General features: G+C 53.5%; 2 protein-coding genes across 5 annotated transcripts in view; one reads left to right on the top strand and one right to left on the bottom strand.

The window, feature by feature from the left end:
- Positions 1-5,597: 5,597 nt before the first annotated feature.
- On the top strand, positions 5,598-17,052 carry DTYMK (deoxythymidylate kinase). Of its 2 annotated transcripts, XM_017510726.2 has the most exons (5): positions 5,598-5,917; positions 6,660-6,768; positions 11,958-12,048; positions 14,027-14,224; positions 16,566-17,052. In XM_017510726.2, exons 1-5 carry the CDS (start codon positions 5,788-5,790, stop codon positions 16,674-16,676), a joined length of 639 nt encoding a protein of 212 aa, XP_017366215.1. In that variant the 5' UTR covers positions 5,598-5,787; the 3' UTR covers positions 16,677-17,052. The 2 variants fall into 2 exon arrangements, with proteins under 2 accessions (XP_017366215.1, XP_017366216.1); XM_017510727.2 differs by lacking the exons at positions 11,958-12,048; positions 16,566-17,052 and having other exon boundaries at positions 5,751-5,917; positions 14,099-14,201.
- A 1,323-nt stretch (positions 17,053-18,375) lies between these two features.
- Positions 18,376-23,831, bottom strand: part of ATG4B (autophagy related 4B cysteine peptidase) — a 37,070-nt gene continuing 31,614 nt past the window's right edge. For 2 of the 3 annotated variants that reach the window (XM_017510725.2, XM_037732191.1), the window contains 5 exons: positions 23,561-23,639; positions 23,110-23,255; positions 21,361-21,417; positions 20,744-20,837; positions 19,584-20,010 (listed from right to left, as the gene is read on the bottom strand). In XM_017510725.2, the coding sequence (XP_017366214.1) occupies positions 19,937-20,010; positions 20,744-20,837; positions 21,361-21,417; positions 23,110-23,255; positions 23,561-23,639 (450 nt within the window). In that variant the 3' untranslated portion in view covers positions 19,584-19,936. Of the gene's footprint in view, positions 20,011-20,743; positions 20,838-21,360; positions 21,418-23,109; positions 23,256-23,560; positions 23,640-23,831 lie in introns of all 3 variants that reach the window. The other variant, XM_017510724.2, reaches the window with a different exon arrangement.

A 23,831-nucleotide genomic window follows, 5' to 3' on the forward strand; every position in this document is an offset into this window, starting at 1 on the left:
GTTCGAGACCAGCCTGGCCAGCATGATGAAAACCCATCTCTACTAAAAATGGAAAAATTAGCTGGGTGTGGTGGTGGGCACCTGTAATCCCAGCTACCTGGGAGGCTGAGGCAGGAGAATTGCTTGAGCCTGGGAGGTGGAGTTGCAGTGAGCCAAGATGGCACCGTTGCACTCCAGCCTGGGCAACAAGAGTGGAACTTTGTGTCTTAAAAGAAAAAAGAAACAGAAACTGTCAGATTGACAGCTCCCCTGCTGCCCCCTCTTGCCTGCTTCAGGGTTACAGCAGGTTTCTCAGCCCTGGCACAAGGAACACTTTGGGTCTAGACACTCGCTGTGTGGGGCCACATCGTGCTTCACAGGACGTTTACCCAGCAACCCTGGCCTACACCCACTAGACGCTGTTAGCACCCCCACCCCAATCAAAATGTCCCCAGACATCACTGCATGTCCCCTTGGGGACAAAACCACCCCAGTTGAGAGCCAGTGCTTTAGAGGAAGGCTAAGTTACTGTAAGAAAGAAACTCAATGATATACAGTGGCTTAGAATAGATAGAATTGCATTTCTCAGTGCAGCAGCTCCAATGTGAACAGGTGGGCCAGCACACTCCGTGGGGTCACTCAGAGACCCAGATTCCTTCTAGTTCAGTGTCTGTCCACAAAGGGCCTTGCCGTCATCTGCCTGGTCAAGGCTGGGTTGCAACAAGGGGTGTGTCAGGGAGCGTGGGGGATGGAAGCCTGCTGTTTGAAGGTCCGCATGCCACATCTGCTAGCGTTTCATTCATGGCATCTTAGTTACCTGGCCACATCTATCTGTGAGGGCTGGGAGTTTAGCAGAGCAGTGCTTACCAGCACAAGCTGACGCTCCTGGGAGCAGGCAAGGTCATGGACTCAACTGTGTCCTTCTAAATTCCTGTGTGGAAGCCCTGACCCCCAATGTGATGGTTTGTAGATAGGGCCCTTAAAGAGCTGAGTTTAAATGAGGTCCCCATGTGATAAGACCAACAGTTTTCGTGTGGCTGCTGCAGAGTAACAGACCCATGACGCTGACAGCAGGGTGTGCAGCGCTGCTGCAGAGTAACAGACCCATGATGCTGACAGCAGGGTGTGCAGTGGAGAAAGAGTTTAATAAGACCTGGGTGAGGAGGTGTAAGGAGACCTCTTCTCAAAAACATCTCCCTGAGGAGTTCTGAGCCGATGTTTTTTTTTTTTTTTGAGACGGAGTTTCACTCACGTTACCCAGGCTGGAGTGCAATGGCGTGATCTCGGCTCACCGCAACCTCCGCCTCCTGGGTTCAGGCAATTCTCCTGCCTCAGCCTCCTGAGTAGCTGGGACTACAGGCATGCGCCACCATGCCCAGCTAATTTTTTGTAGTTTTAGTAGAGACGGGGTTTCACCATGTTGACCAGGATGGGTCTCGATCTCTTGACCTTGTGATCCACCCGCCTCGGCCTCCCAAAGTGCTGGGATTACAGGCTTGAGCCACCGCGCCTGGCCCTTGAGCCGATGTTTTTAAGGTTTTTAAGGGGATCATGGGAGGTGAGGGGCTGGAAAATGGGGGCTGCTGATTGGACAGTGAGGAGGATGATTCATCAGAACGTGGAAACTGCATTCCTCGGTGAGTCAGCTCCTGTGGGGTCCTTCAGACCAGCTGGCATCAGCACTTTCACTGGTATGCAGGACCTGAGAGAATATCTCAGGCCGGGCGTGGTGGGCACCAGGGCAAGACCCCTGTCAATACTCCTCCCCCCGACAAAAAAAAGCCAAGTAGTGCATCTGTAGTCCCAGATCCTTCAGACGCTGAGGCAGGAGGATCGAGGCTGCAGTGAGCTATGATTGTGCCACTGCATTCCAGCCTGAACAACAGTGAGACCCTGTCTCATTAAAATAAAAAAGGAATCATCTCAAAGGGGAAAGTTAAGGTTTCATAATGTTCAAGCTGTTATCTCTGGAGCAGTTATGGGTAACTGTGATCTTTTAACAGAGTCTACCTGATTCTGAGTCAAGAGGCACCAGCTCAGAGGTGCTCACAGCATGACTGGTGCTGCATACGCTGCAAGCTCCGTTATTCCATTTCCCTTCCTCTCTTCCTTAACTAATTTTATAATGCTTTTAGTGACAGTTTCCTTTATATACATATAATGGTTCAGGCCTATAATCCCAGCACTTTGAGAAGCCAAGGTGGGTGGATCACTTGAGGTCAGGAGTTAGAGACCAGCCTGGCCAACATGGTGAAAACCTGTCTCTACTAAAAATACAAAAAATTAACCAAGCATGGTGGCACATGCCTGTAATCCCAGCTACACGGGAGGCTGAGGCAGGAGAATCATGTGAACCCCAGAGGTGGAGGCTGCAGCAAGCTAAGCACTACTGCATTCCAGCCTGGGCAACAGAGCCAGGCTCTGTCTCAAGAAAAAACAAACAAACCAAAAAACAAAAAAGCAGAGGACCTAATGAACCCATATGTCCACCCGCATCTTTCTGCAACTATCAACCTGTGGCCAACTCTATTTCACCTATACCTCTGACCACACAGCCCCAGCATCCCACCATTTCACCCATGAAGGGGACATACTCGCCTACCAGGCCTCCAGGGTCTTATGGAGTGGCTCTTACTCCAATTACTCCAGGACAGACAGTGCTGGAAATCATGCCTGACATTGTCAGAGTGGCAGTAAGGAGGCCGGATGCTCAGCCACAGAGACCCTCCCATGCTCGCGTCAGGGCTGTGGTCAGCAGGCTGGGTGCCACAGTCATCTGTGATCACATGAGAACACCAAAAGAACTGCTTGGGTATGGACCAGCTTGATGCCACTGAGTCACGGGAGCAGCTCCTGCCTGCCTAACACTGGACTTCATATAATGTCACATCATTAAATACCTTTCTTCGTTTTGAGATGGAGTCTCGTTCTGTCGCCTAGGCTGTAGTGCAGTGGCGCCATCTCGGTTCACTGCAACCTCTGCCTCCTGGGTTCCAGACATTCTCTGCCTCAGTGTCCGGAGTAGCTGGGATTACAGGCACCTGGCACCACACCCAGCTAATTTTTGTAGTTTTAGTAGAGACGGAGTTTCACCATCTTGGCCAGGCTGGTCTTGGACTCCTGACCTCCTGATCCACCTGCCTCGGCCTCCCAAAGTCCTGGGATTACCAGCATGAGCCACTGCACCCAGCCCTCTAAATATCTTTTTTTTTTTTTTTTTTTTTTTTTTTTGACGGAGTTTCACCCATGTTACCCAGGCTGGAGGGCAATGGCGCAATCTCGGCTCACCGCAACCTCCGCCTCCTGGGTTCAGGCAATTCTCCTGCCTCAGCCTCCTGAGTAGCTGGGATTACAGGCACGCACCACCATGCCCAGCTAATTTTTTGTATTTTTGGTAGAGACGGGGTTTCACCATATTGACCAGGATGGTCTCGATCTCTTGACCTCGTGATCCACCCGCCTCGGCCTCCCAAAGTGCTGGGATTACAGGCTTGAGCCACCGCGCCCGGCCTCCTCTAAATATCTTAATGCTCCAAGACACAGTGGGCTGGCTGGTATTCTACCTGTGCTTAAAGGCAGCCTGAGAAGGGCACACCATGATGGAACAGGCAAAAGGAAAAGTGTTTCTTGTATCTTAATAACATACTTCAAGGTGCTTATGTGCTTGATCAATTCCTGCAGTCAAAAGGGCCCTCCCCCTCCGGTACACAAGGCCCAGCCAGACAGGTTTCCTCCATCTTCACCCTCCTTCCCCGTCCCAGGGAAGCCAGGATAGCGACGCATCCACCAAGGCGGAGGCACTGTCTTCCTCCTCATCCACCTCTGAGTCCTCCTGGATATGACAAGGCAGTACTGCAGCCATGCCCAGTCCTGGGAAGGTGGTCTCCCTTACTACAATCCCCTTCATCCTTTGGAAGGCAACAAGATGATAGTTTATAAGGCAACATCAATCAGAAGAAAGGATATTACTTTTATTACTTATCTATGTAAGAGAATAATAAGTACCATTCTTAATACTTATAAGAGTTCGATAGGTTGTGCTGTGAAATCAAAGGATCCTGAAGTCTCAGTGACTCAAGGTTTACTTCTTGCTGGTGCTATCCATCAGCTACAGTGGCTTTGTTACAGGATCGGGGTGAAAAATCAGCCCTCACTGTGCACATGCTGTGCTCATGTTGAGGAGCAGAAGGGAAGTGACCAAACCACAAAACAACTTCTAAAGCTTCTGCCTGAACTGGGCACATGACAGCTGACCACTTTATATTAGCATTTGGAAGTCTCACAGCTAAGCTTGATGTCAAGGAAGAAAGGGTAGGACAGGTGCAGTGGCTCAGGCCTCTAATCGCAGCACTTAGGGAGGCTGAGGTGGATGGATCACCTGAGACCAGGAGTTGGAGACCAGCCTGGCGAATATCGTGAAACCCTGTAAACACAAAAATTAGTTGGGCATGGTGGCAGGCGCCTGTAATCTCAGCTACTTAGGAGGCTGAGGCAGGAGAATTGCTTGAACCCAAGAGGTAGAGGTCGCAGTGAGCTGAGATCATACCACTGCACTTCACTCTGGGACACAAGAAACTCCGTCTCAAAAAAATAAAAAATACAAAAATCAGCCAGGCGTGGTGGCGGGCACCAGTAATGCCAGCTACTTGGGAGGCTGAGGCAGCAGAATCGCTTTAACCTGGGAAGTGGACAGCACTGCACTCCAGCCTGGGTGACAGAGCGAGACTGTCTCGACAGAGAGAAAGAAAGGAAGCAAGCAAGCAAGCAGCCTTGAATTTCATTTACATTTCTGGCCGAGAGTGCCTCCCAAGAATAACCACCTCCAAATTCTGCACGACGGCCTCTCTCTGGCAGACTGTGACCCAGGGCTACACAGATGATTCCGGGAAATGCAGTTCCTACCTTTTCTTCTGCTAAGCAGAGAAAGCGATGTTTAGCTGACACCTGACCAGCTGGCACACACAGACGGCGGTGTTTCAGAGATCTAACGTAGCAGAGTCTCAGCTGAGAGCTGCCCAAGCAGCCTGAATATCCCTGACAACAGCGAGCATCGCGGAGCGCTGTCCAGAGGCCAGGGACACCTCGTGGGGCTCTGCCCGCCGCTCCACGGCAGCTTCTCCTCTGACCATCACGCGCGGCGTGCAGGGGAGGTGGAGGACGCAAGGGAAACACGGCCCCTTCTCTATCCGTGCTGTAATTTGCATACGTCATCTTTTAAAGCGGACTTTCCGGAGCGCTGCGTTTTGAGCTTCAGGAACGACGGGGAACGTTCAATCCCACGGTTTTTCTACAAGGGCACGGGGCTGGCCGGTGTCTACGGCCGCGTCTCGCCCCTGCTCCGCCACACACAGCGTTTCCAGAACGCGGTCGGGCCGGGCCCCAGGTGCGCTCCGGAGGCGCCCTGCTGAGGCCCTGCCCTGGGGCCGCGCTCGGGGAACCCTCCGACCCCGCGCTCCGCCCGTCCGCGCCCCGACCCGCGTCTCCGCCCGCCCAGCCCGCGCGGCGTCACCGGCTCTGGGGCAAACGGCCCTGCGCGCCCGAGGACGGAGGCCCGCGCGGGACACGACGCACCGGCTTCCGGCCTGGAAGCCCAGAACCGCGCGGCGGCGGCGCGGCCCAGGGCGCAGGCGCAGGCGCAGGCGCGGGCGTCGGTCCCACGGCGCGTCGCCCTCGCTCCAGCCCCGGCGAATCGCTTCAAATCCGGCCACGCCGGGAAATCCCAGCCAATCACGGCGCGCGCTGCTGACGCCGGCCAATGGGGGCTCCGGCAGGCGGCGTGGAGACGTCGGCGGCGGGCGGCGGGCGACGATGGCGGCCCGGCGCGGGGCTCTCATCGTGCTGGAGGGCGTGGACCGCGCGGGGAAGAGCACGCAGAGCCGCAAGCTGGTGGACGCGCTGTGCGCGCTGGGCCACCGCGCCGAGCTGCTCCGCTTCCCGGGTGGGTGCGCGCGGCGGGGCCGGGGGTGCGCCGCGGCCTTAGGCACTTCGGCCTTCTCGGCGGCTCTTTGCGCCGCTCCCTTGCCTGTCGCCGACGTGCTGTCAGCTGCGCGGTTTTCATTTTAACAGACGGGCTCTCGCTCTCGCCCGGGCTGGAGTGCGGTGGCGCCATCTCGGCTCACGGCAGCCTCGACCTCCCGGGCTCAAGCGATCCTCCCGCCGCAGCCTCCGGGTAGCCGGGACCACAGGCGCGCGTCTTCGAAGTGCAGGGTTTGGTGACGCCTGACGTGTAAACCCGCGCGAAACCGTGGTCTCGCCCCAAAAGTTTTCTCCAGCTCTTTTGTAATCCGCGTCTCGTTTTCATGGGCTTTTCGGTGTTGTGTTTTCTTTCTTCGTGCTTTCGTGGGTTTTACAGCATATATTTAAAAGTTTTCAAGTAAAGCGTTGACCTTAATTTTAGGCCAGCCAGTTCGCAGACTTTATAAATGCTTTCTTTGCAGTCTCTGTTTTCTACCCGAGCTCATTTTTCCTAAAGCGTTTTTCATCCAGCTTGTCTGCACATTGCTGTTCTTTCTGAGAAATTCCTTTGGCTTCCGCAGAAGGTCCAAACGTGTCTAGAGATTTAGTAAAGTTAAACTCAAAGTGAGACTTCAATCCAGGAGAGATTCAGCCCAAACTATATTGTAATGTAGAGGGAAAGCCTGACCTCACTTGTAATTTGTGTGTTTTTCTTTTTTTTCTAGAAAGATCAACTGAAATTGGCAAACTTCTGAGTTCCTACTTGGAAAAGAAAAGTGACTTGGAGGATCACTCGGTGCACCTGCTTTTTTCTGCAAATCGCTGGGAACAAGTGTAAAAACCATTGCACATTGCTGCCTCTTCCCCTGGCACTTTGCTTTCTCCTTAGATTTCGTGAATGCAGCACTTGATTCTGAATGACAGTGACAGTAATGCTGGAGCCTGAGGTTCTTTTATTTAGCAGTCCAGTGAGCAGAGGTGGCCCATAGTTCTCAAGGGGCGCTAATGAATGCTGTTTCTTCCTCCTGCTCCCACACCCCATAACTAATAGACTTAAGTTTTTAGGGATTTTTTTTTTTTTTTTGAGACAGTCTTGCTCTGTTGAAGCTCTGTGGTGCGCTCTCAGCTCACTGCATCCTCTGCCTCCTGGGTTCAAGTGATTCTCCTGCCTCAGCCTCCTTAGTAGCTGGTACCATAGGCACGCACCATCACACCTGGCTAATTTTTTGTATTTTTAGTAGAGACGGCGTTTCACCATGTTGGCCAGGATGGTCTTGATTTGACTTCGTGACCTACCCGCCTCTGCCTTCCAAAGTGCTGGGATCACAGGCAGGAGCCAGCATGCCCAGCCAGTTTTTGGCTTTTTTTTTTTTTTTGAGACAGAGTCTTGCGCTGTTGCCAGGTTGGAGTGCAGTGGCGTGATCTTGACTCACTGCAACCTCCACCTCCTGGGTTCAAGCGATTCTCTGCCTTGGCCTCCTGCTGGGACTACAGGCGTGCGTCACCACGCCCAGCTAATTTTTGTATTTTAGTGGATACCATGTTGGCCAGGATGGTCTCAGTTGCTTGACCTCAAGTGATCTGCCCACCTCTGCCTCCCAAAGTGCTGGGATTACAGGTGTGAGCCACCACGCCTGACCTTTTTTTTTTTTTTTTTTTTTTTTTGGGAAATGGCGTCTTGCTCTGTGGCCCAGGCTGGAGTGCAGTGGCACACAGTCATGGCTCACTGCAGCCTCAACTTTCTAGGCTCAAGCAGTCCTCCCACCTCAGCAGCCCGAGTAGCTTGGGACCATAGGTGCATGATACAAAACCCAACTAATTTTTTTTTTTTTAATGTAGCGACAAGGTGTCACCATATTGCTCAGGCTGGTCTTGAACCCCTGGCCTCATAGACTTAACCTTTTAAAGATAGCTTTAGGTATATAGAAAAACTAATCAAAAAGTAGAATATATAGAGAATTCCCTACATACTACCCCTGCCTTTCCCCTCTCTTGTTATTTATATGCTTTATTATGTTATATTTGTTAAAATTGATACCCAGTATTGCTAAATTGTTAACTGAAGGTTATAGTTTATATTAATAACCCATCAATCATAGTAGGTTTCCTCTTCATTCAACACTTATTGTTTAAGTGTATTCTTTCAGATGTTTTTATTTACATTTATATACATGTGTAGAAACTAGTTAGAATTTTGATTTTTCTAACATAAATGAGGTCATACCATGCAAATTATTTGGCAGCTTACTTTCTAACTCTGCCTTACAGATTTCTGCACTTACGGCTCCCCTAACTCTGCCCTTGTTCTTTTTCATTGTTGTGGCGTGTTCTCTGGAAAAGCTGATCCATGGTACATTTAGCCAGTTCCCTGCTGGTAAACTTGCGTGGTTCCCTCTGATCCTTGTCACATGAAGCCCTGCGTTACTCTCCTCTGGCTTAGCGTTGTGTCTTACTTGGAAAGGCCATCCCCACTCCAAGTCTTAAATGAAAATGTGACCAGTTCTATAATCCTTTTAACACGTCTAGAATTTATGGAGACAGTTATTCTGATTTTGCTTTTTGTGGCTTTGTAGAAAAGTGATGAAATACGTATATGCCCAATTCAAAATGAAGAATAACCCTGATTTTACTTTTTAGATAGTGATCTTGTCCCAGGTGCCAGGGCTACATCTCTTTTGTCCATCTGTTCTGCTGCAGGTTGCTTGTTTCACTGATAGATGTTTAAGTTTCCTCTGTGTCTACTCATGGCTTGACAGTTCATTTCCTTTTCTTTTTTGAGACAAGAGTCTCGCTCTGTTGTTCAGGCTGGAGTGCAGTTGCCCAATCACGGCTCACTGCAACCTCCATTTCCTGGGTTCAAGCAATTCTCCTGCCTTAGCCTCCTGAGTAGCTGGGATTACAGGCATGTACCACCATGCCCAGCTAATTTTTATATTTTAATAGAGACAGGGTTTCACCATGTTGGCCAGGCTGGTGTTAAACTCCTGACCTCAAGTGATCCTCCCATAGTGCTTGTGATTACAGGCATGAGCCACCTTGCCCGACCAATAGTTCATTTCTTTTTTGTCCTAATTAATAGTCCATTGTTGGATGTACCGTAGTTCATTCACCTACTAAAGGACCTCTTCATTGCTTCCAACTTTTGGCAGTTATAAATAAATCTGTTATAAACATCTGCGTGCAGGATTTTGTGTGGTCATAAGCTTTCACCTCTTCTGGGTAAATGCCAGGGAGCACCATTGCTTTAACATATGGTAAGCCTGTTATTTTTCTAAAGAACGCTCAACATGTCCAGTCTTTTGGCTTTCCTGGGCCACACTGGAAGAACTGTCTTGGGCCACGCATAAAATACACTAACACTTGCTGATGAGCTTTAAAAAAAAAAAAAGACTGATAACGTTTTAACAAAGCTTACCAATTTGTGTTGGGCGGCATGCACCCTGTGGGCCTCGGATTGGACAAGCTTGTGCTAAACTGTCTTCCAAAGCAGCTGCAGCATTTTGCATTCTCACCCGCAGTGAATGAGGGTTCCCATTGCTCAGATCCTCACCAGCATTTGGTGGTGCTGGTGTTTGGATTGTTGCCATTCTGATAGGGGTTTGTGGGATCTGTTTTAGTTTGCATTTCTCTGATGGCATATGATGTGGAACATCTTTTCATATGCTTATTTGCCATCTGTGTATCTGGTTTCATGAGATATCTGTTAAGTGCTTTGGCCCACTCTTGTTTTGAGACATGGTCTCAACCAGGCTGGAGTCCAGTGGCACAGTCTTGGTTCACTGCAGCCTCTACCTCCCAGGCTCTAGCGATTCTCCTGCCTTAGCCTCCCAAGTAGCTGGGACTACAGGTGCATGCCATCATGCTAAGTTGTTTTTTGAGACAGTTTTGCTCTTGTTGCCCAAGCTGGAGTGCAATGGGGCAATCATGGTTCACTGCAACTTCCGTCTCCTGGATTCAAGCAATTCCTCTGCCTTAGCCTCCCAAGTAGCTGGGATTACAGGTGCCTGCCACCAAGCCTGGCTAATTTTTGTATTTTTAGTAGAGATGGGGTTTCCTGTTGCCCAGGCTGGTGTTGAACTCCTGACCTCAGGTGGTCCACCTGCCTTGGCCTCCCAAAGTACTGGGATTACAGGCATGAGCCACTGTGCCTGGCCAGTTTTGTATTTTTGTTTTGAGGAGACGTGGTTTCACCGTATTGCCCAGGTTGGTCTCAAATTCCTGGGATCAAGTGGTCAATCTGCCGCAGCCTCCCAATTCCCAACAGCCTCCCTGTTGGGAATACAGGTATGAGCCATTATGCCCAGCCTTGGCCCACTTTTTAATGGGGTTTTCTTATTTTCGAGTTTTAAGAGTTCTTTGTATGGTTTAGATACCAGTCGTTTATAAAATGTGTCTTTTGTACATATTTTCCCTTAGGCTGTGGTTTGTGTTCAATTTTCTCACTGTCTCTTCTTTCTTTGTTTTTTAGACAGGGTCTCTCTGTCATGCAGACTGAGTGCAGTGGTGCAGTCCCAGCTCACTGCAGCCTCGACGTCCCGGGCTCAAGTGTCTTCCTGTCTTACCCTCCCAAGTAGCTGCAACTACAAGCACGTTAACACACCTGGCTAATTTTTGTAAATTTTTTTTTTGTAGATATAAAGTTTCACTTTGTTGCCCAGGCTGGTCTTGAACTCCTGGACCCAACAGTCCTGCATTGGTTTCCAAAGTGCTGGGATTAGAGGCATGAGCTACCCTGCCTGCCCGGTCATTTTTTTTTTTTTTAATAAAGAGACATGTCTTGCTCTGTTGCCCAGGCTGGAATGTTATGGCATGATCACAGCTTACCACAGTCTTAAACTCCTGGCTTCAAGTGATCCTCCCACCTCAGCCTCTGGAGTAGCTGGGACCACAGGTGCATGCCACTACACCTGGCTCATTTTTACATTTTTTGTAGAGATGAGGTCTCACTGTTGTTGCTCAGGCTGGTCTCAAACACCTGTCCTCAAGGGATCCATCCCACCACAGCTTCCAGATGTGCTGGGTTGCAGGCGTGAGCCACACACTCAGCTCTCCTTTCCTTCTCTTGACAGTGTGTCTCACAAAGCACAAACTTTTTATTTTAGTGAAGTCCATCTTAATCCTTTCATGGGTTGTTCCTTTAGTTTTTTATCTAAACAGTCTGCCAAAACCCAGGTGATCTAAGTTTTCTCCTGCGTTACTGTCTAGGAGTTTGACAGTTTTGCATTTTACATCTGGGTCTGTGATTCGTTTTGAATTTGTGGCGGGTAAACAGTGTGGTCTAGATTTATGCTGTTACATGAGGACGTCTGGTTGTTCAGCAGCGTTTGTTGAGGAGACTGCCTTTGCGCCATCACAACCCTCTGCTCCTTTGTCAGAGGTCAGTTGACTCCTTATGCAGGTGCCCCTATGATTCGAAGACCCCGGTGAGACTGGCTGAGTCAAATGAGTCTGACTTTTCCTTCTCTGGCTTGAGCAAGGCTGCTCGGTAGTATAAGGCCCCATGTCTTTGTACATCCATGATCTTGGGGCTATAGGGTGCTGGTGGGCCTGTGGTATTTGGTTGAGAGCATCCCTGCAGTCCAGGCGAGGGGCCAAGAGCATGGACGATCGCGTCACTTGCTGGCTGTGGCTCCCTCCCCACCCCAGGCTCTCTTGGCCTGTGCTTTCCTTTTCCTGCACAGGGTGGTGCTGGCCTCTGCCCAGACAAATCTGCCCTGACATTGCTGCTTCCCCTGCATTGTTTCTGGAACATCGAACTTTACCAGTTGTGTTTGTCACTATTACTGAGGTTATCTTTTCATGTTGGGTTGCTGGAGGGGGGCGTGGAGTGCATTGTGGCATCTTCCAGAGAAGATCCAGAGCCTTTTTGAATAAAAATCAGGTTACAAATCACCGTGCTATACTTGTCGTGGGGGGGGGGGGGGGTTTGAGTTGTATTATTGGGATAATTTAAGCATGACAGACAGACAGTTCAAGGCCTATGAAACCAGGACCGGGGCTCAGGAGCATCCTCTGTTTTTCAGGCCGTTAATTAAGGAAAAGTTGAGCCAGGGTGTGACCCTCGTCATGGACAGATACGCATTTTCTGGTGTGGCCTTCTCGGGTGCCAAGGAGGTGAGTGCACTTGGCCCCCTGTCAGGCAAGCACAGGTGTGTGGGCCCAGGGCTGCTCTTGAATGCGCCTGTTGCAGCACGAGTGACATGCCTTCAGTCACTCTGCAGTTTTGTGATTCTTACATTCCTTTTATCTCTTTGCTAATTTGATTTTATCTTTTTTTTTTCTTTTGAGACATAGTTTCGCTCTTGTTGCCCAGGCTGGAGTGCAATGGCGCGATCTCGGATACCACAACCTCCGCCTCCTGGGTTCAAGCGATTCTCCTGTGTCAGCCTCCTGAGTAGCTGGGATTACAGGCATATGCCACCACACTCGGCTAATTTTGTATTTTTTACTAGAGACGGGGTTTCTCCATGTTGGCCAGGTTGGTTTTGAACTCCCAACCTCAGGTGATCCACCTGCCTTGGCCTCCCAAAGTGCTGGGATTACAGACGTGAGCAACTGTGCCTGGCAATTTGGTTTTATCAAGAGCAAACATTTTTATAGCTAAAGATTGTTTTCACAGATAGAATCATAGTTGTTATTTGGATGATATTTTCCACATACATTTTTTTTTTTTTTGAGACATAGTGTCACTCTGTCACCCAGGCTGGAGTGCAGTGGCGCAATCTGAGTTCATTGCAACCTCTGCCTCCCAGGTTCAAGCTCTCTCTTGTCTCAGCTCCCGAGCATCTGGGATTATAGGCACATGCCACTATGCCCAGCTAATTTTCATATTTTTAGTAAAGACAGGGTTTTACCACGTTGGCCAGGCTGGTCTGAAACGCCTGACCTCAGGTGATCCACCTGTCTCAGCCTCCCAAAGTGCTGGGATTATAGGCGTCAGCTACTGCACCCAGCCTCCAGATGCATTTTCAAAGATGGTTCATTGGTAGAACTTTTTTCCCCCTTTGAGAGAGGGTGTCTCCCTCTGTCACCAAGGCTGGAGTGCAGTGGAACAAAGCTCGCTATAACCTTCAACTCTTGGGCTCAAGTGATCCTCCCACCTCATCTTCCCAAAGTGCTGATTACAACCGTGAGCCGCTGCGTCCAGCTCTGTCCCTTAAAGAGACAGTAAAAAGGATAACGTCTGGTTATTTTTCATGATAACCGCTCTAACTTTTAAATTCTGCCCTTTCTTCATGTGTTAGCTTCAGTCCTTCCCCTCTGAAGTATTAACTTACATAGTAAGGAGGACTTCTTCCTGCTGTGGGGATCAGCCAACAGCCGCAGGCCTGGTAGGAGGTGCTGGTGGACACCTTCCCTCAGCTCATGGTGCCGTGTGCTATGTGGCCTGGAGTCACAGCCTTTCTGTCCTACCGTTCCTCCAGAAACACAACAGCATTTTAGGGGGGAGACAGGCTAAGGGAGGCGTCCTGGGCCAGAGGTCTCCAGCGTACAGAGACTGCCCCTCCTGGCCAGCAGGCCTGTAGCTGCACTGGAAGGGCCTCCGTGGGGCCTGGGCTGTGTGTGACGGGGACCAGGAGCCATTCTACCTACTATTCCATCCACTTGTGCATGTATTTACAAGAAGATGACATCGGAGAAAGCAATACATTTGAGATTTTAATAATTAAAAAGGGGGCTGGGTGTGGTGGCTCACGCCTGTAATCCTAGCACTTTGGGAGGCCAAGGCGGGCAGATCACAAGGTCAGGAGATTGAAACCATCCTGGCCAACATGGTGAAACCTGATCTCTACTGAAAATACAAAAAACTTAGCTGGACGTGGTGGCACACACCTGTAGTCCCAGCTACTCGGGAGGCTGAGGCAAGAGGATTGCTCCCAGGAGGCGGAGATTGTGCCACTGCACTACAGCCTAGGCGACAGTGTCGGACTCCATCTCAAAAAAAAAAAAAAAAAAAAAAAAAAAAACCGTTATGAACAGTCTCACTTTTGGTACCGCACTAAATGTCCCCTCATTTTTTCCCATTTTTATGATTTTTGAAACGAAAATCTAGACCACACTAAGCTTTACCTGTTGGGTTCTTTGTTGGCAGAATTTTTCCCTAGATTGGTGTAAGCAGCCAGACGTGGGCCTTCCCAAACCCGACCTGGTCCTGTTCCTCCAGTTACAGTTGGCGGATGCTGCCAAGCGGAGCACGTTTGGCCATGAGCGCTATGAGAACGGGGCTTTCCAGGAGCGTGCGCTGCAGTGTTTCCACCAGCTCATGAGAGACACGACCGTGAACTGGAAGGTGAGGCTCAGAACTGCACACTAGGAATCACTGAGAAGTGGCTCAGGGTTAATTGCGGTGACGGCAGCAATTGTGCCAGCAGAGCTGCTGCCGTTTCTGTCTGGTCTTCCCAGATGTGGAGCCCCAGGAGCAGCTGTTCAGGGATTCTCAGTGCCAGCAAATTCCTTTTTTTTTTTAATTTTTAGTAGAGGCAGGGTTTCACCATGTTGGTCAGGCTGGTCTCAAACTCCTGACCTTCAGGTGATCTGCCCACCTCGGCCTCCCAAAGTGTTGGGATTACAGGTGTGAGCCACTGCACCAGGCCCATGCCAGCAAATCTTTTTTTTTTTTTTTTTTTTTTTTTTTGAGACAGAGTCTCGCTCTGTCAACCAGGCTGGAGTGCAATGGTGCAGTCTTGGCTCACTGCAGCCTCAGCCTCCTAGGTTCAAGCAATTCTCTCCCTCAGCCTCCAGAGTAGCTGAGATTACAGGCACCTGCCACTACACTTGGCTAATTTTTTTGTATTTATAGTAGAGATGGGGTTTCACCATCTTGGCCAGGTTGGTCTTGAACTCCTGACCTCATGATCCACCCGCCTCAGCCTCCCAAAATGCTGGGATTACAGGCGTGAGCCACCACGGCCAGCCTAGTGCCAGCAAATTCTAATCCTCTGGTGAGTTTTACACAATGGTGACATTTGACACCTGGTCTGGTGGGTCGGGTGAGAGTGCACAGTCCTCCACATCCACGGCCCCTCTTCAGACCTGAGCGCCAGCCTGGTCCTGCCACTGTGTCGTCTGGTGCAGCCTCTTGCTGGCGTGGGGCCCTGCAGCTGCACCTGGCCGTTGGAGTTCAGGATGGCGCTATGTGCTGGCCTTTTCCCTTCAGCCATGCATCCTTCCGTCTCAGCAGTTCCAGGAGTCCACCCCAACTCTCCGTCCACTCCCAGGATGCTGGACTCCCCGCCGCAGAGGACACGCAGCTGACCACCTCTGCTCCTCCCAACTGCAGCCCCCACTTCTCTCCCAGACTCTGGGTGCCCGTGCTTAGCACTGCCCAGCACAGCCTATTTCCAGCAGCCAGCGCCTCCAGCACATCGAGCATCAGCACTGTGGCTTGTGGCCGTGGCCTGCAGAGCTTCGGTCCCTTGAGCTCCTCCACCAGAGCAGGGCCGAGGGTCTCACCCCAGCCCGACTGCCTGCAGATGCTGCCGGCCACACAGCCGTCGGTTTCCCAGAACACAGGCTGGGTGGCAGTGCACTCTGCGGCAGTGCTGCAGTCTCTGGCAGTCAGTTGCCTGGAGAGGCCCGTCCTGGACGGTTATGGGTGACAGCTGTGTGGCGGCACCCTGGCCAGCAAGTGGCATCTGGGAAGGTGGCCATGTGTAGGGAGTCACTCTCTTTTCATCATGGTCACACTTCGTGAAATGGTTAGTCTTCGAGTACCTTCGATGCCCTGGCAGGTTTTCCAGACCTTGCTGTCCCAGAGGCTTGAGAAGGGTCTTGCTCAACCCAGCCACAGAAGCCGGGATGCTGCTGAGACGGCAGTGCTTCTGAGCCCCTCGCGTGCCTGCCTTCTGGGGGAGAGAAGTCTCTCTTGCGGGCCGACTCCCTCTCCGTCTTCCTCGAGCCACTCACGCCAGGGTGCGGCACAGCTGTTAGGACCAAATTCATCTTTCCCTCGGGGACGAGGCAGGCCCAGTGTTGCCTTGGTCCCGCCATGTGGCTTCTGTAATGGAACTTTCTCACATTCCAGGCCGTGCCCAGGCCCTGCGGGGGGCCACAGGAGCACGGGCCTGCCCTCTGTTCTTCCGAGTACCCGCTCTCGGGCTGGAGGGACGGTCACCCCGACCTGGTGTGCGTGGTGGGCTGGGTCGGCCTGGCTGTGCCTCACTCCTGCAGGCGGGCACTTGCTAGGGTTGGGGTCACAAGGAGAGCAAGCGTGGGCAGGCGGCTCGCCGTGTTTCTCCTATGTCAGGGCTGTGCAGGAATGCCTGGTGGCTCTATGTCATGGACTGTTATGGTTGAGGTTCTGAAAAAAGAGTAGAGTGAAGGGTCCTGGAGGTCACCACACTGGCCAGGAGGTTCAGATTGGCCTTCCGGAGCCTGGCTTGTGAAAGCCCCACACGCAGAGAACAGAATGAACCATGGTTTTGAGACAGGGTCTCACTGTGTCACCCAGGCTGGAGTACAGTGGTGCCCGTAGAGATGGGGATTCCCTATGCAGTCCAGGCTGGTCTTGAACTCCTGAGCACATCCTCCCTTGTGGGCCTCCCAAAGTTCTGGGATTACAGGCGTGGGCTCCCATGCCCAGCCTGGAAGGTGCTGATGAGCTTCTTTTTCTGAAACCCCTGTGGGAACAGATGGTGGATGCTTCCAAAAGCATTGAAGCTGTCCATGAGGACATTCTTGTGCTTTCTGAGGACGCCATCCACACCGCCACAGAGAAGCCGCTGGGGGAGCTGTGGAAGTGACCCCAGGCTGGACACCTCGCCCTGCAGTCCCTCACGAGGTGGGAGACCTGTGGAAGGCCCGCGTCCCCAGCGGTGCCCACGCTCCACGACTTCAGCTCTTTCCTGGTAGCAGAGATATGTAGGCTGCCTCTCCTGACCCAGAGTTGGGGTGCACCGGGGACCCCTGTGGTGGGGACCTTGGCGGTGTGGACACGAGCAGAGCGATGGAGCAGTCTCCTGCCCTCCTCCTTGTCCTGATGATACTGTTGTATTTTCTTACTGATGTTCAGTGGCAACTCTGAGCAGTTTCATTGCGATCATTGTAAATGGCAATCAATCAGTCAGAATTCTCTCTGAAATGTCTTCCAGACACTAGTAAAAATTGACCTGAAAATTGTTTGTAGATTTTTCTTAGATACCATCTAAGGACTGAGCTGGCTTTGAATGGGAATCTCCATCCCAGGGCAGAAGAGCCGTCATTGGGCCCTGTAGGGCTTTCTGGACCTTGGTTCCTGCCTAGTTGAGGAATTCCCCCGTGGGTCTGAACAGTCGCAGCCATGCCATGCCAGAGCGTCAGCAGAGCTTACGTCCTCAGTACACCCAAGTTAACTCTGCTGTTTCATTGCAACCCCGGAGCTTTTCATCCCATCCCTTATTTTTTTGGAAACAGGGTCTGTCTCTGTTGCCCAGGCTGGAGTGCAGGGGCAAGATCGTAGCTCACTGCAGCCTTGACCTCCTGGCTCAGGTGATCCTCTCACTTCAGCCTCCTGAGTAGCTAGGCCTACAGGCCTGTGCACCATGCCTGGCTCATTTTTTGTAGAGACAGGATTTTGCTATGTTGCCAGCTAGGCTGGTCTCAAACTCCTAGGCTCAAGTGATCCACCTGCCTTGGCCTCCCAAAGTGCTGGGATTGCAGGCGTGTGCCACCATGCCCGGCTCATCACGGGTCCACATAACCGAGGCAGGTGGGGCCGAGACAGGAAGTGTGATGCCAGCAGCAGAAGCTGGAGAGATGCTGTGTTGCTGGTTGTGAGGTTGGAGGAAAGAGCCATGAGCCCAGCAATTCCTGGCATCCAGGAGCTGGGAAAGACATGGAAATGTTCTCCCCTAGGGTCTCTAGAGGAGCAGCCCTGCCCACAGCACGGTCAGGAAGAGGCTGTGCTGTTCCAGGCACTGAATGTCGTCCTGTCAGAGCAGCCACGAGAATCGAATACGAGCATTTGAGAGAACACAAGTCCTCAGCCAGCTCACCAGGGCCTCGCAGTGCCCCCTCCTGCCTGGCTTTGGGGCTTCATGTCTGTACCACGACTGCCCACAGGGATGCACGGGCCAGAGTGAGCGACGTCCCCCCAAGCCCCCTGCTGTGCCCCGGCAGTCACTGCTTTACTGTGCTTCAAGCTGAGGCAAACCAGACACCTTGTGGTGCTTTCTGCAGCTTCCTCATGTTAAGAATGGGAAGCACCATCTGACTTTCCTAAAATCTGATTTTCCTTGGACTCTTTCCTTCCAGGGTTGTATGAGGGGACCGATGACACGTTCCCTAGAGAGCCAGGCTTCAGGCAGGACGGGCCCCCTGCCAGGGCTAGGGAGGCACCTGCTCATGCCCCCACAGCTGCCACAGCAGCCACATCCTCTGCGTGTGATGCTATCAGCTGCGACGCTCACTTATTTTTTTCTGAAAATCATTCAGTTGTAACTTGAGTAAAAAATACACACAAGGTTTGTTTTCTACTGAAACTTATTATTTGCCATTAAGAATTGCAAACTATACTACTAAGAATGAACAACATTCTCTGTTAAGCCTTTTTCAAAACACGCAAGACAAGGCTCCCCTTCGGTCAGGGGGTTCCACCACTTCCACGCAGCAGCCCCACAGCCCAGCACAGCAGCACACCGTGGACTCGGACACAGAGCCCCAGGAGTGGAGATCCTGCGCCCACGCCTTCCTCCCCCCCCCCCAACTACACCCAAGGGAGAACGGATACGAGGAAATAAACCATCTCATCAACGCTTGGGGGACTGGGAGTGTCCTCTGCCACCTGGTGGGCCTGTCCTATACAGGCAGTAGCAAGTTGTGCGGGCACCGAGGCGGGTGCTCGTGAGAGAGGCATCTGCAGCCCACCACACCCACGCTCCCCAAGCCCTCCTGCTTACATTTCCTAGTGGGGCAAACAAACCCACTTTCCCACGACAGGCGGCAGAGCAGTGGGGCAGAACGCACTTGGGGACCCAGGACAGCAGGTTACACAGGGTCAGGCGGTGGTGGGTGCTAGAATCAGGGATGAGGAGGTTCTGAAAATGCCACCAGGTGATGCCACCCTGTGGTGTCTGCCATCACATGCTGCAAGGCTCGAGTGGTTTTTCCCTTTTGGCCCCAAGTCACCTAAAACCTCAGTGACACAAGAGGGCACTTCTCAGCAAGGCAAGGACACGGGAAAGCTCCTGGGAGTGGTGCTGTCCACCCTTGAGCACGACTGTCACAGGTGGAGGCCCCGCCCTGCCCCTCACCACCCCTGGGGAAGCTGGAGGGACAAATCAGCCACAGCTGCGCCACAGGATACCACAGCCCTTGAAAGGGACGCTCTGAGGACAGCGGCCCCAGCAGCTGCCCTTCTGCCCAGGCTGCCCACGCCACGCCCTGTGCACATCCATGTCTTTGGGTTTCCCATACACCCACTCCCTGAACACTGTTCTCCCTAAAGCAAGGAGAAGCCTTGCCTCTGTTCCTCCAACCTCACCTCCCACTGAGGTAGCCCTTGATAAGCCAGGCTGGGCAGAGAGGACACAGCCGTGGGCACCCCCCTCGAGAGCAGCCCAGTCCTCGGGCCTGGGGCCGCAGCATGGCTGTCGCTCCTCTCACACCAGCCTGCAGAGAGTCTTCTGAGACTCGGACTCAGGAGGTGCCCCAGAAATTCATGTCTGTGCCTGACAACTTCAAACAGGACTTTAATTCCAAACCAACCACAGAACTGGTGCCTGGAAGCAAGTGAGACTGAGGCCCAGGTGCAAGCGCGGGGCTGGCAGTGTCGAGAACGCTCTGGAAGCTCCTAACCGTCGGCTCCGGGTGCGGATGCACAGGCCCGGACAGGCATTCTGGGCTGGGCAGCCTGACACCAAGCAGTAAGGCCTCGCAGGCAGCGCAGCCTCAGTCCACGAGCAGAGCAGGCAGCCCCCGGGGGAGGCGGCACGGGGCACGGCCCTCGGCAAGCGAGCGGGCGGGATGGACAGAACCCGAGACAGGGCCCGGCTCTCGCAGGCGCCAACCCCCGACCCCAGGATTTTCAAAGGGACAGGATTTCAAAGTCTTCATCTTCTGAGTCAAAGAATCTTTCCAGTCGCTCTACATCAGAAGAATCTAGAAGGGACAGGACACAGCTCATCAGTCATCTCGGGGAGACTACTTGGGTGTGAGTGAAGCGCCCTTGGGGTGGGGGCAGACCGAACCCTGGTCTGCAGCCCACCCTGAGGGGCCCAGAGCGCATGGAGTACAAGGGAAGGGGTCGTGGTGAGGAGGGCGGGGGCGGCCTGCACAATCTGTCCCGTGTCTCCCTCGCTGCACCCAGCCCTCTGTGGTCGTCAGTTGTGTGGGTCCATTGCCTCGCGGTTTTTCACAGCGAGACGGATGAGGAGGACGTGCTCACGGCCACACACCTGCTTCCCTGCGCGAGCCCAGGCTGGCTCCTTGACCACGCTGGCCATGGTCCCAGGGGTCTGCACCACCCATGGCCAGTGGTACTGAAGTGGAACAGTCCCCGAGCCAGGACGGTGTCATCACAGGCCTCTGTGTTCTGTCTGCTCCAGAGCCCTGAGGACTCCATGGGAGCACACCCAGCTCCACATGCCCAGGGCAGGCACCACAGGTGGGGAAGGTAAGGCAGGTCCCGGGATGCTGGGCGAAGGCTCGGAGGAGGGGACACTCCACTCTGCGCCTGGCCTTGCAGGCCAACCACCGCCAACTTGCTCACGGCTCAGGCTCACACACACCTTAGTGGTCAAAACCGCGGGGGCCAGGGCTGGGGAAGCAAGAAGGGCACAGACTGCACACCGAGGGGCCCCACCGGGCTTGGCCCTGCAGCTGCAGCGCTCACCTAGGGACAGGTTCAGGACGTCGGGGCAGGCCAAGTGTGAAGGCTGCTGCTCCACCAGCTCAAACATGGGCAGGGCACCTCCGAGCAGAGACAGCTGTGAGGGAGACATGGCTGTTAGGTGCAACCTCACCCCAGGGCTCCCTGCAGCCAAGAGAACGGGGCCGGCCAGCACAGCCAGGGGACAAACACGACTGTCATCCCACTTCACGGATGAGAAAACAGGCAGCTTCCACACTGAAGGCTACACAAGAGCCCAATACGGTGACCAACACCCGGCACAGTCTGACCACAGTGACAGAGAGGGGCAGGCTGCACATACTCAGCCAGCGCAGCTCGGCACCCCATCACCACCCCCATCTCAACAGCAGACAGACAAGGGCGCTGGAAATCCACTCTAAAGTCAGCATGAAGCACTCGTCGCTAGGGCTGCTGTGTTGCCAGGGGGGCGATCCAGGATGCCCCATTCTGTTCAGCTGCACAGCTGTGCCAGGCAGGACAAGGCTCCCCACAGCCCAGTGAGGCTGCCTGAGACCCGGACGCCGGCCTTCAGCCCCTGCATGCCCCGCTGCCTGTCTCCCTGGCTCAGCTCGGTGGTGAGTGGCGGGGCAGCGACATACCTTTTTAACTTGCTGGCACCAATCATTGAAGTCGTCTTCAGTTTTACAGAAAAACCCCTGAAACAAAATAACCATGAGCAGAACAGTCACTCAGGCCTGCAGTCGGCTAAGAGGAGGGGCTTCCACTCCCACTGCAGAGGCGCAGCAGAGGCCCCGGCGTGCAGGTGCTGCCCACGCCAGGCTGCCTCGGCTCCTCTGGCGGGGAAGCGAGCCTGAGGGTGCCCTGTGCACGGCCCCCTGCAGCAGTGCCTGGCTCCCTTCAGGCTCCACTACATTGCTCTGCCTTGGTTCACCCCTGAGATGTTATGTGGTGTGCATCTGTTAGGCCTCACCAAATCTTCCGGGAATGAGGCAGGTTATCAGTTTGGGCCAAGTGGGGAGCTCTTCTCTCTGTGACTGTGACTCAGGGCCGCAGGGCCTCAGCCTTCACCCAGCATCTCCCTGGAAGCTTGGCGGCAAAGGCCACTGAGAACTGCCCGAGGACACGCAGCAGCCGCAGCCCTGACACAGGGCGCCTCCCGCTGAGGAGCCAGGAGAAGGGACCTGCCAGGGGTCGCCGGCAACCACCTTCTCAAAGCTGCTGCCTGGAATGGCGGTCACTAGGAATTCTCAATGCTGCCAGATGTGTAGATGTTAACACAAAAAGGAAATGAAACGGGAAAACAAAGACTAAATGGGAGGAGGAGCTGAAACCAGGCCCTCTTCCTCCGAGGACGCCGCTTTTGCTGCCCCAGCGCTGGCGCAGGAGCTCTCCCCGCTGAGGACGGGGGACATTCCTCCTCCTCACTGCGAGGACAGTCATCCCACCGGGTGGCCCCTCTCCCTAGCCTGACCTGACTGTTAGGAGTGCCAATCACTGTTAAGCCACCAAGCCACGTGGATAATAAGCAACATGCTTAATTCTAGTTAGATGAGGAATTCATGAATAGGTTCTGGTAAGAAGTCTGAGCCACAGAGCTCCAGCCCATGTTCCCTGCTCCTGCCACCCTGCCCAGGAGGTGCATGGCGTGGGGTGTACACTCAGGGGCTGAGCCGCAGCTCGGAGGCCACCCCAACACTTGGAGGCTGAGCCGCAGCTCGGAGGCCACCCCAACACTTGGAGGCTGAGCCGCAGCTCGGAGGCCATCCCATTTCAGGCCTACATCTGCCTTCTTCCTCCTAAACGGGGCAGAGCATGCACATCAAACGCACTGACTTGGTTAAATGCTTCCCTAAGCGTGTCACTGTCATTCATTTTTTGGTCTCTTTCTCCAACAAATACATTTGAGGGTAGGCAAGTCTGCATAAATCACACACCAAAAATCACAACTAGGTAATCAAAATGAAAGAGCAGGGCAGCTTGTTCTTAGGAAATCATCCCCAGAGAGATTAAGTCAGAGGCTCTGGAAAACACAAGGTGGTGTGAAGTGGATCCAGGAGCCGCCCTGTGTGTTTAAAAAGTGGGTGTGAGAAGACACCATGGCTCACACTCATCCATGTACACTCAGCATGCGCCCACACACACTCACACCCAGACACATGCCTCTGGGCCACCTGACGGCCACGAAGGCTGCGCAGGAGGCGGGTGCCTGGGGGAGGGATGCAAAGACGCAAGGACACGGTTCAGGCTCTTGTGCCCTTCAGATTCCAAACCACGTGAACACAATACTAATCCCAGTATGTCGGAAAAAATGAAAAACCTGAAGGTTTTCCTCGTCATTCCCAAACAGCATTCGGCACAAAACGTGCGCTCAGCCGGCTGCCACGTACCACAGCGATGGACGGGTCGAGCTCGGCGATGCTCATGCGGCACGGCGGGTGCTGGCAGTGGAAGCTCTGGTCCGGGATGAAGCAGCTGTCGGTGGGCTCCACGGCTGGCTGCGTGGTGTGCGGGTCCAAGTAGATGAGCTCCTCACCTGGGAGGTCAGGCAGGCAGGCAACCGAACCAGCAGAGGAAAGAGACACGTGGCCACATTTCAGGCCCGCTGCACCAACGTCACGCTGAGAAGCAGCGGGCAGGGGTGGGAGGGAGCCGAGGGCGCCAGACCATCAGGGAAGGCACACAGGAGGCCGACCGCGGCCGGGCTGCACACAAGCCCCCCACGGGCATGCTGCTTTTCCACTGCCGGCCTCAAGCGACCACCTGGGGTGTGGGACTTGCTGACGGCAGGCCCTTTGAGGGCACAGGCCGGAAGGGACACGGTGGGGACCCTGGACTCACCGACATAGCCAATGAAGTAGTGGGCGCTGTTGGGCTTCCCTCCGATGACGCCCAGGGACTGTGGCATCATGAAGCAGTGCTGTGGGATGGAGGAGGCTGAGACAGGTCAGTGCTGTGGGAGGGGGGAGGCTGAGCTCGGGTCAGTGCCGTGGGAGGGGGGAGGCTGAGCTTGGGTCAGTGCCGTGGGAGGGAGGAGGCTGAGACAGGTCAGTGCCGTAGGAGGGAGGAGGCTGAGCACGGGTCAGTGCCGTGGGAGGGAGGAGGCTGAGCA

This window comes from Cebus imitator, unplaced genomic scaffold (genome assembly GCF_001604975.1).
Source record: "Cebus imitator isolate Cc_AM_T3 unplaced genomic scaffold, Cebus_imitator-1.0 Scaffold443, whole genome shotgun sequence".
Taxonomy (NCBI): domain Eukaryota; kingdom Metazoa; phylum Chordata; class Mammalia; order Primates; family Cebidae; genus Cebus; species Cebus imitator.

What these genes read in the sequence shown, in the direction of transcription:
- DTYMK (XM_017510726.2), top strand. Translation starts at nt 5,788, where the DNA reads ATGGCGGCCCGGCGCGGGGCTCTCATCGTGCTGGAGGGCGTGGACCGC. An exon ending in GCAAATCGCTGGGAACAAGT is followed by an intron (nt 6,769 to 11,957) that starts GTAAAAACCATT and finishes TCTGTTTTTCAG; the next exon opens with GCCGTTAATTAAGGAAAAGT. An exon ending in CCTTCTCGGGTGCCAAGGAG is followed by an intron (nt 12,049 to 14,026) that starts GTGAGTGCACTT and finishes CTTTGTTGGCAG; the next exon opens with AATTTTTCCCTAGATTGGTG.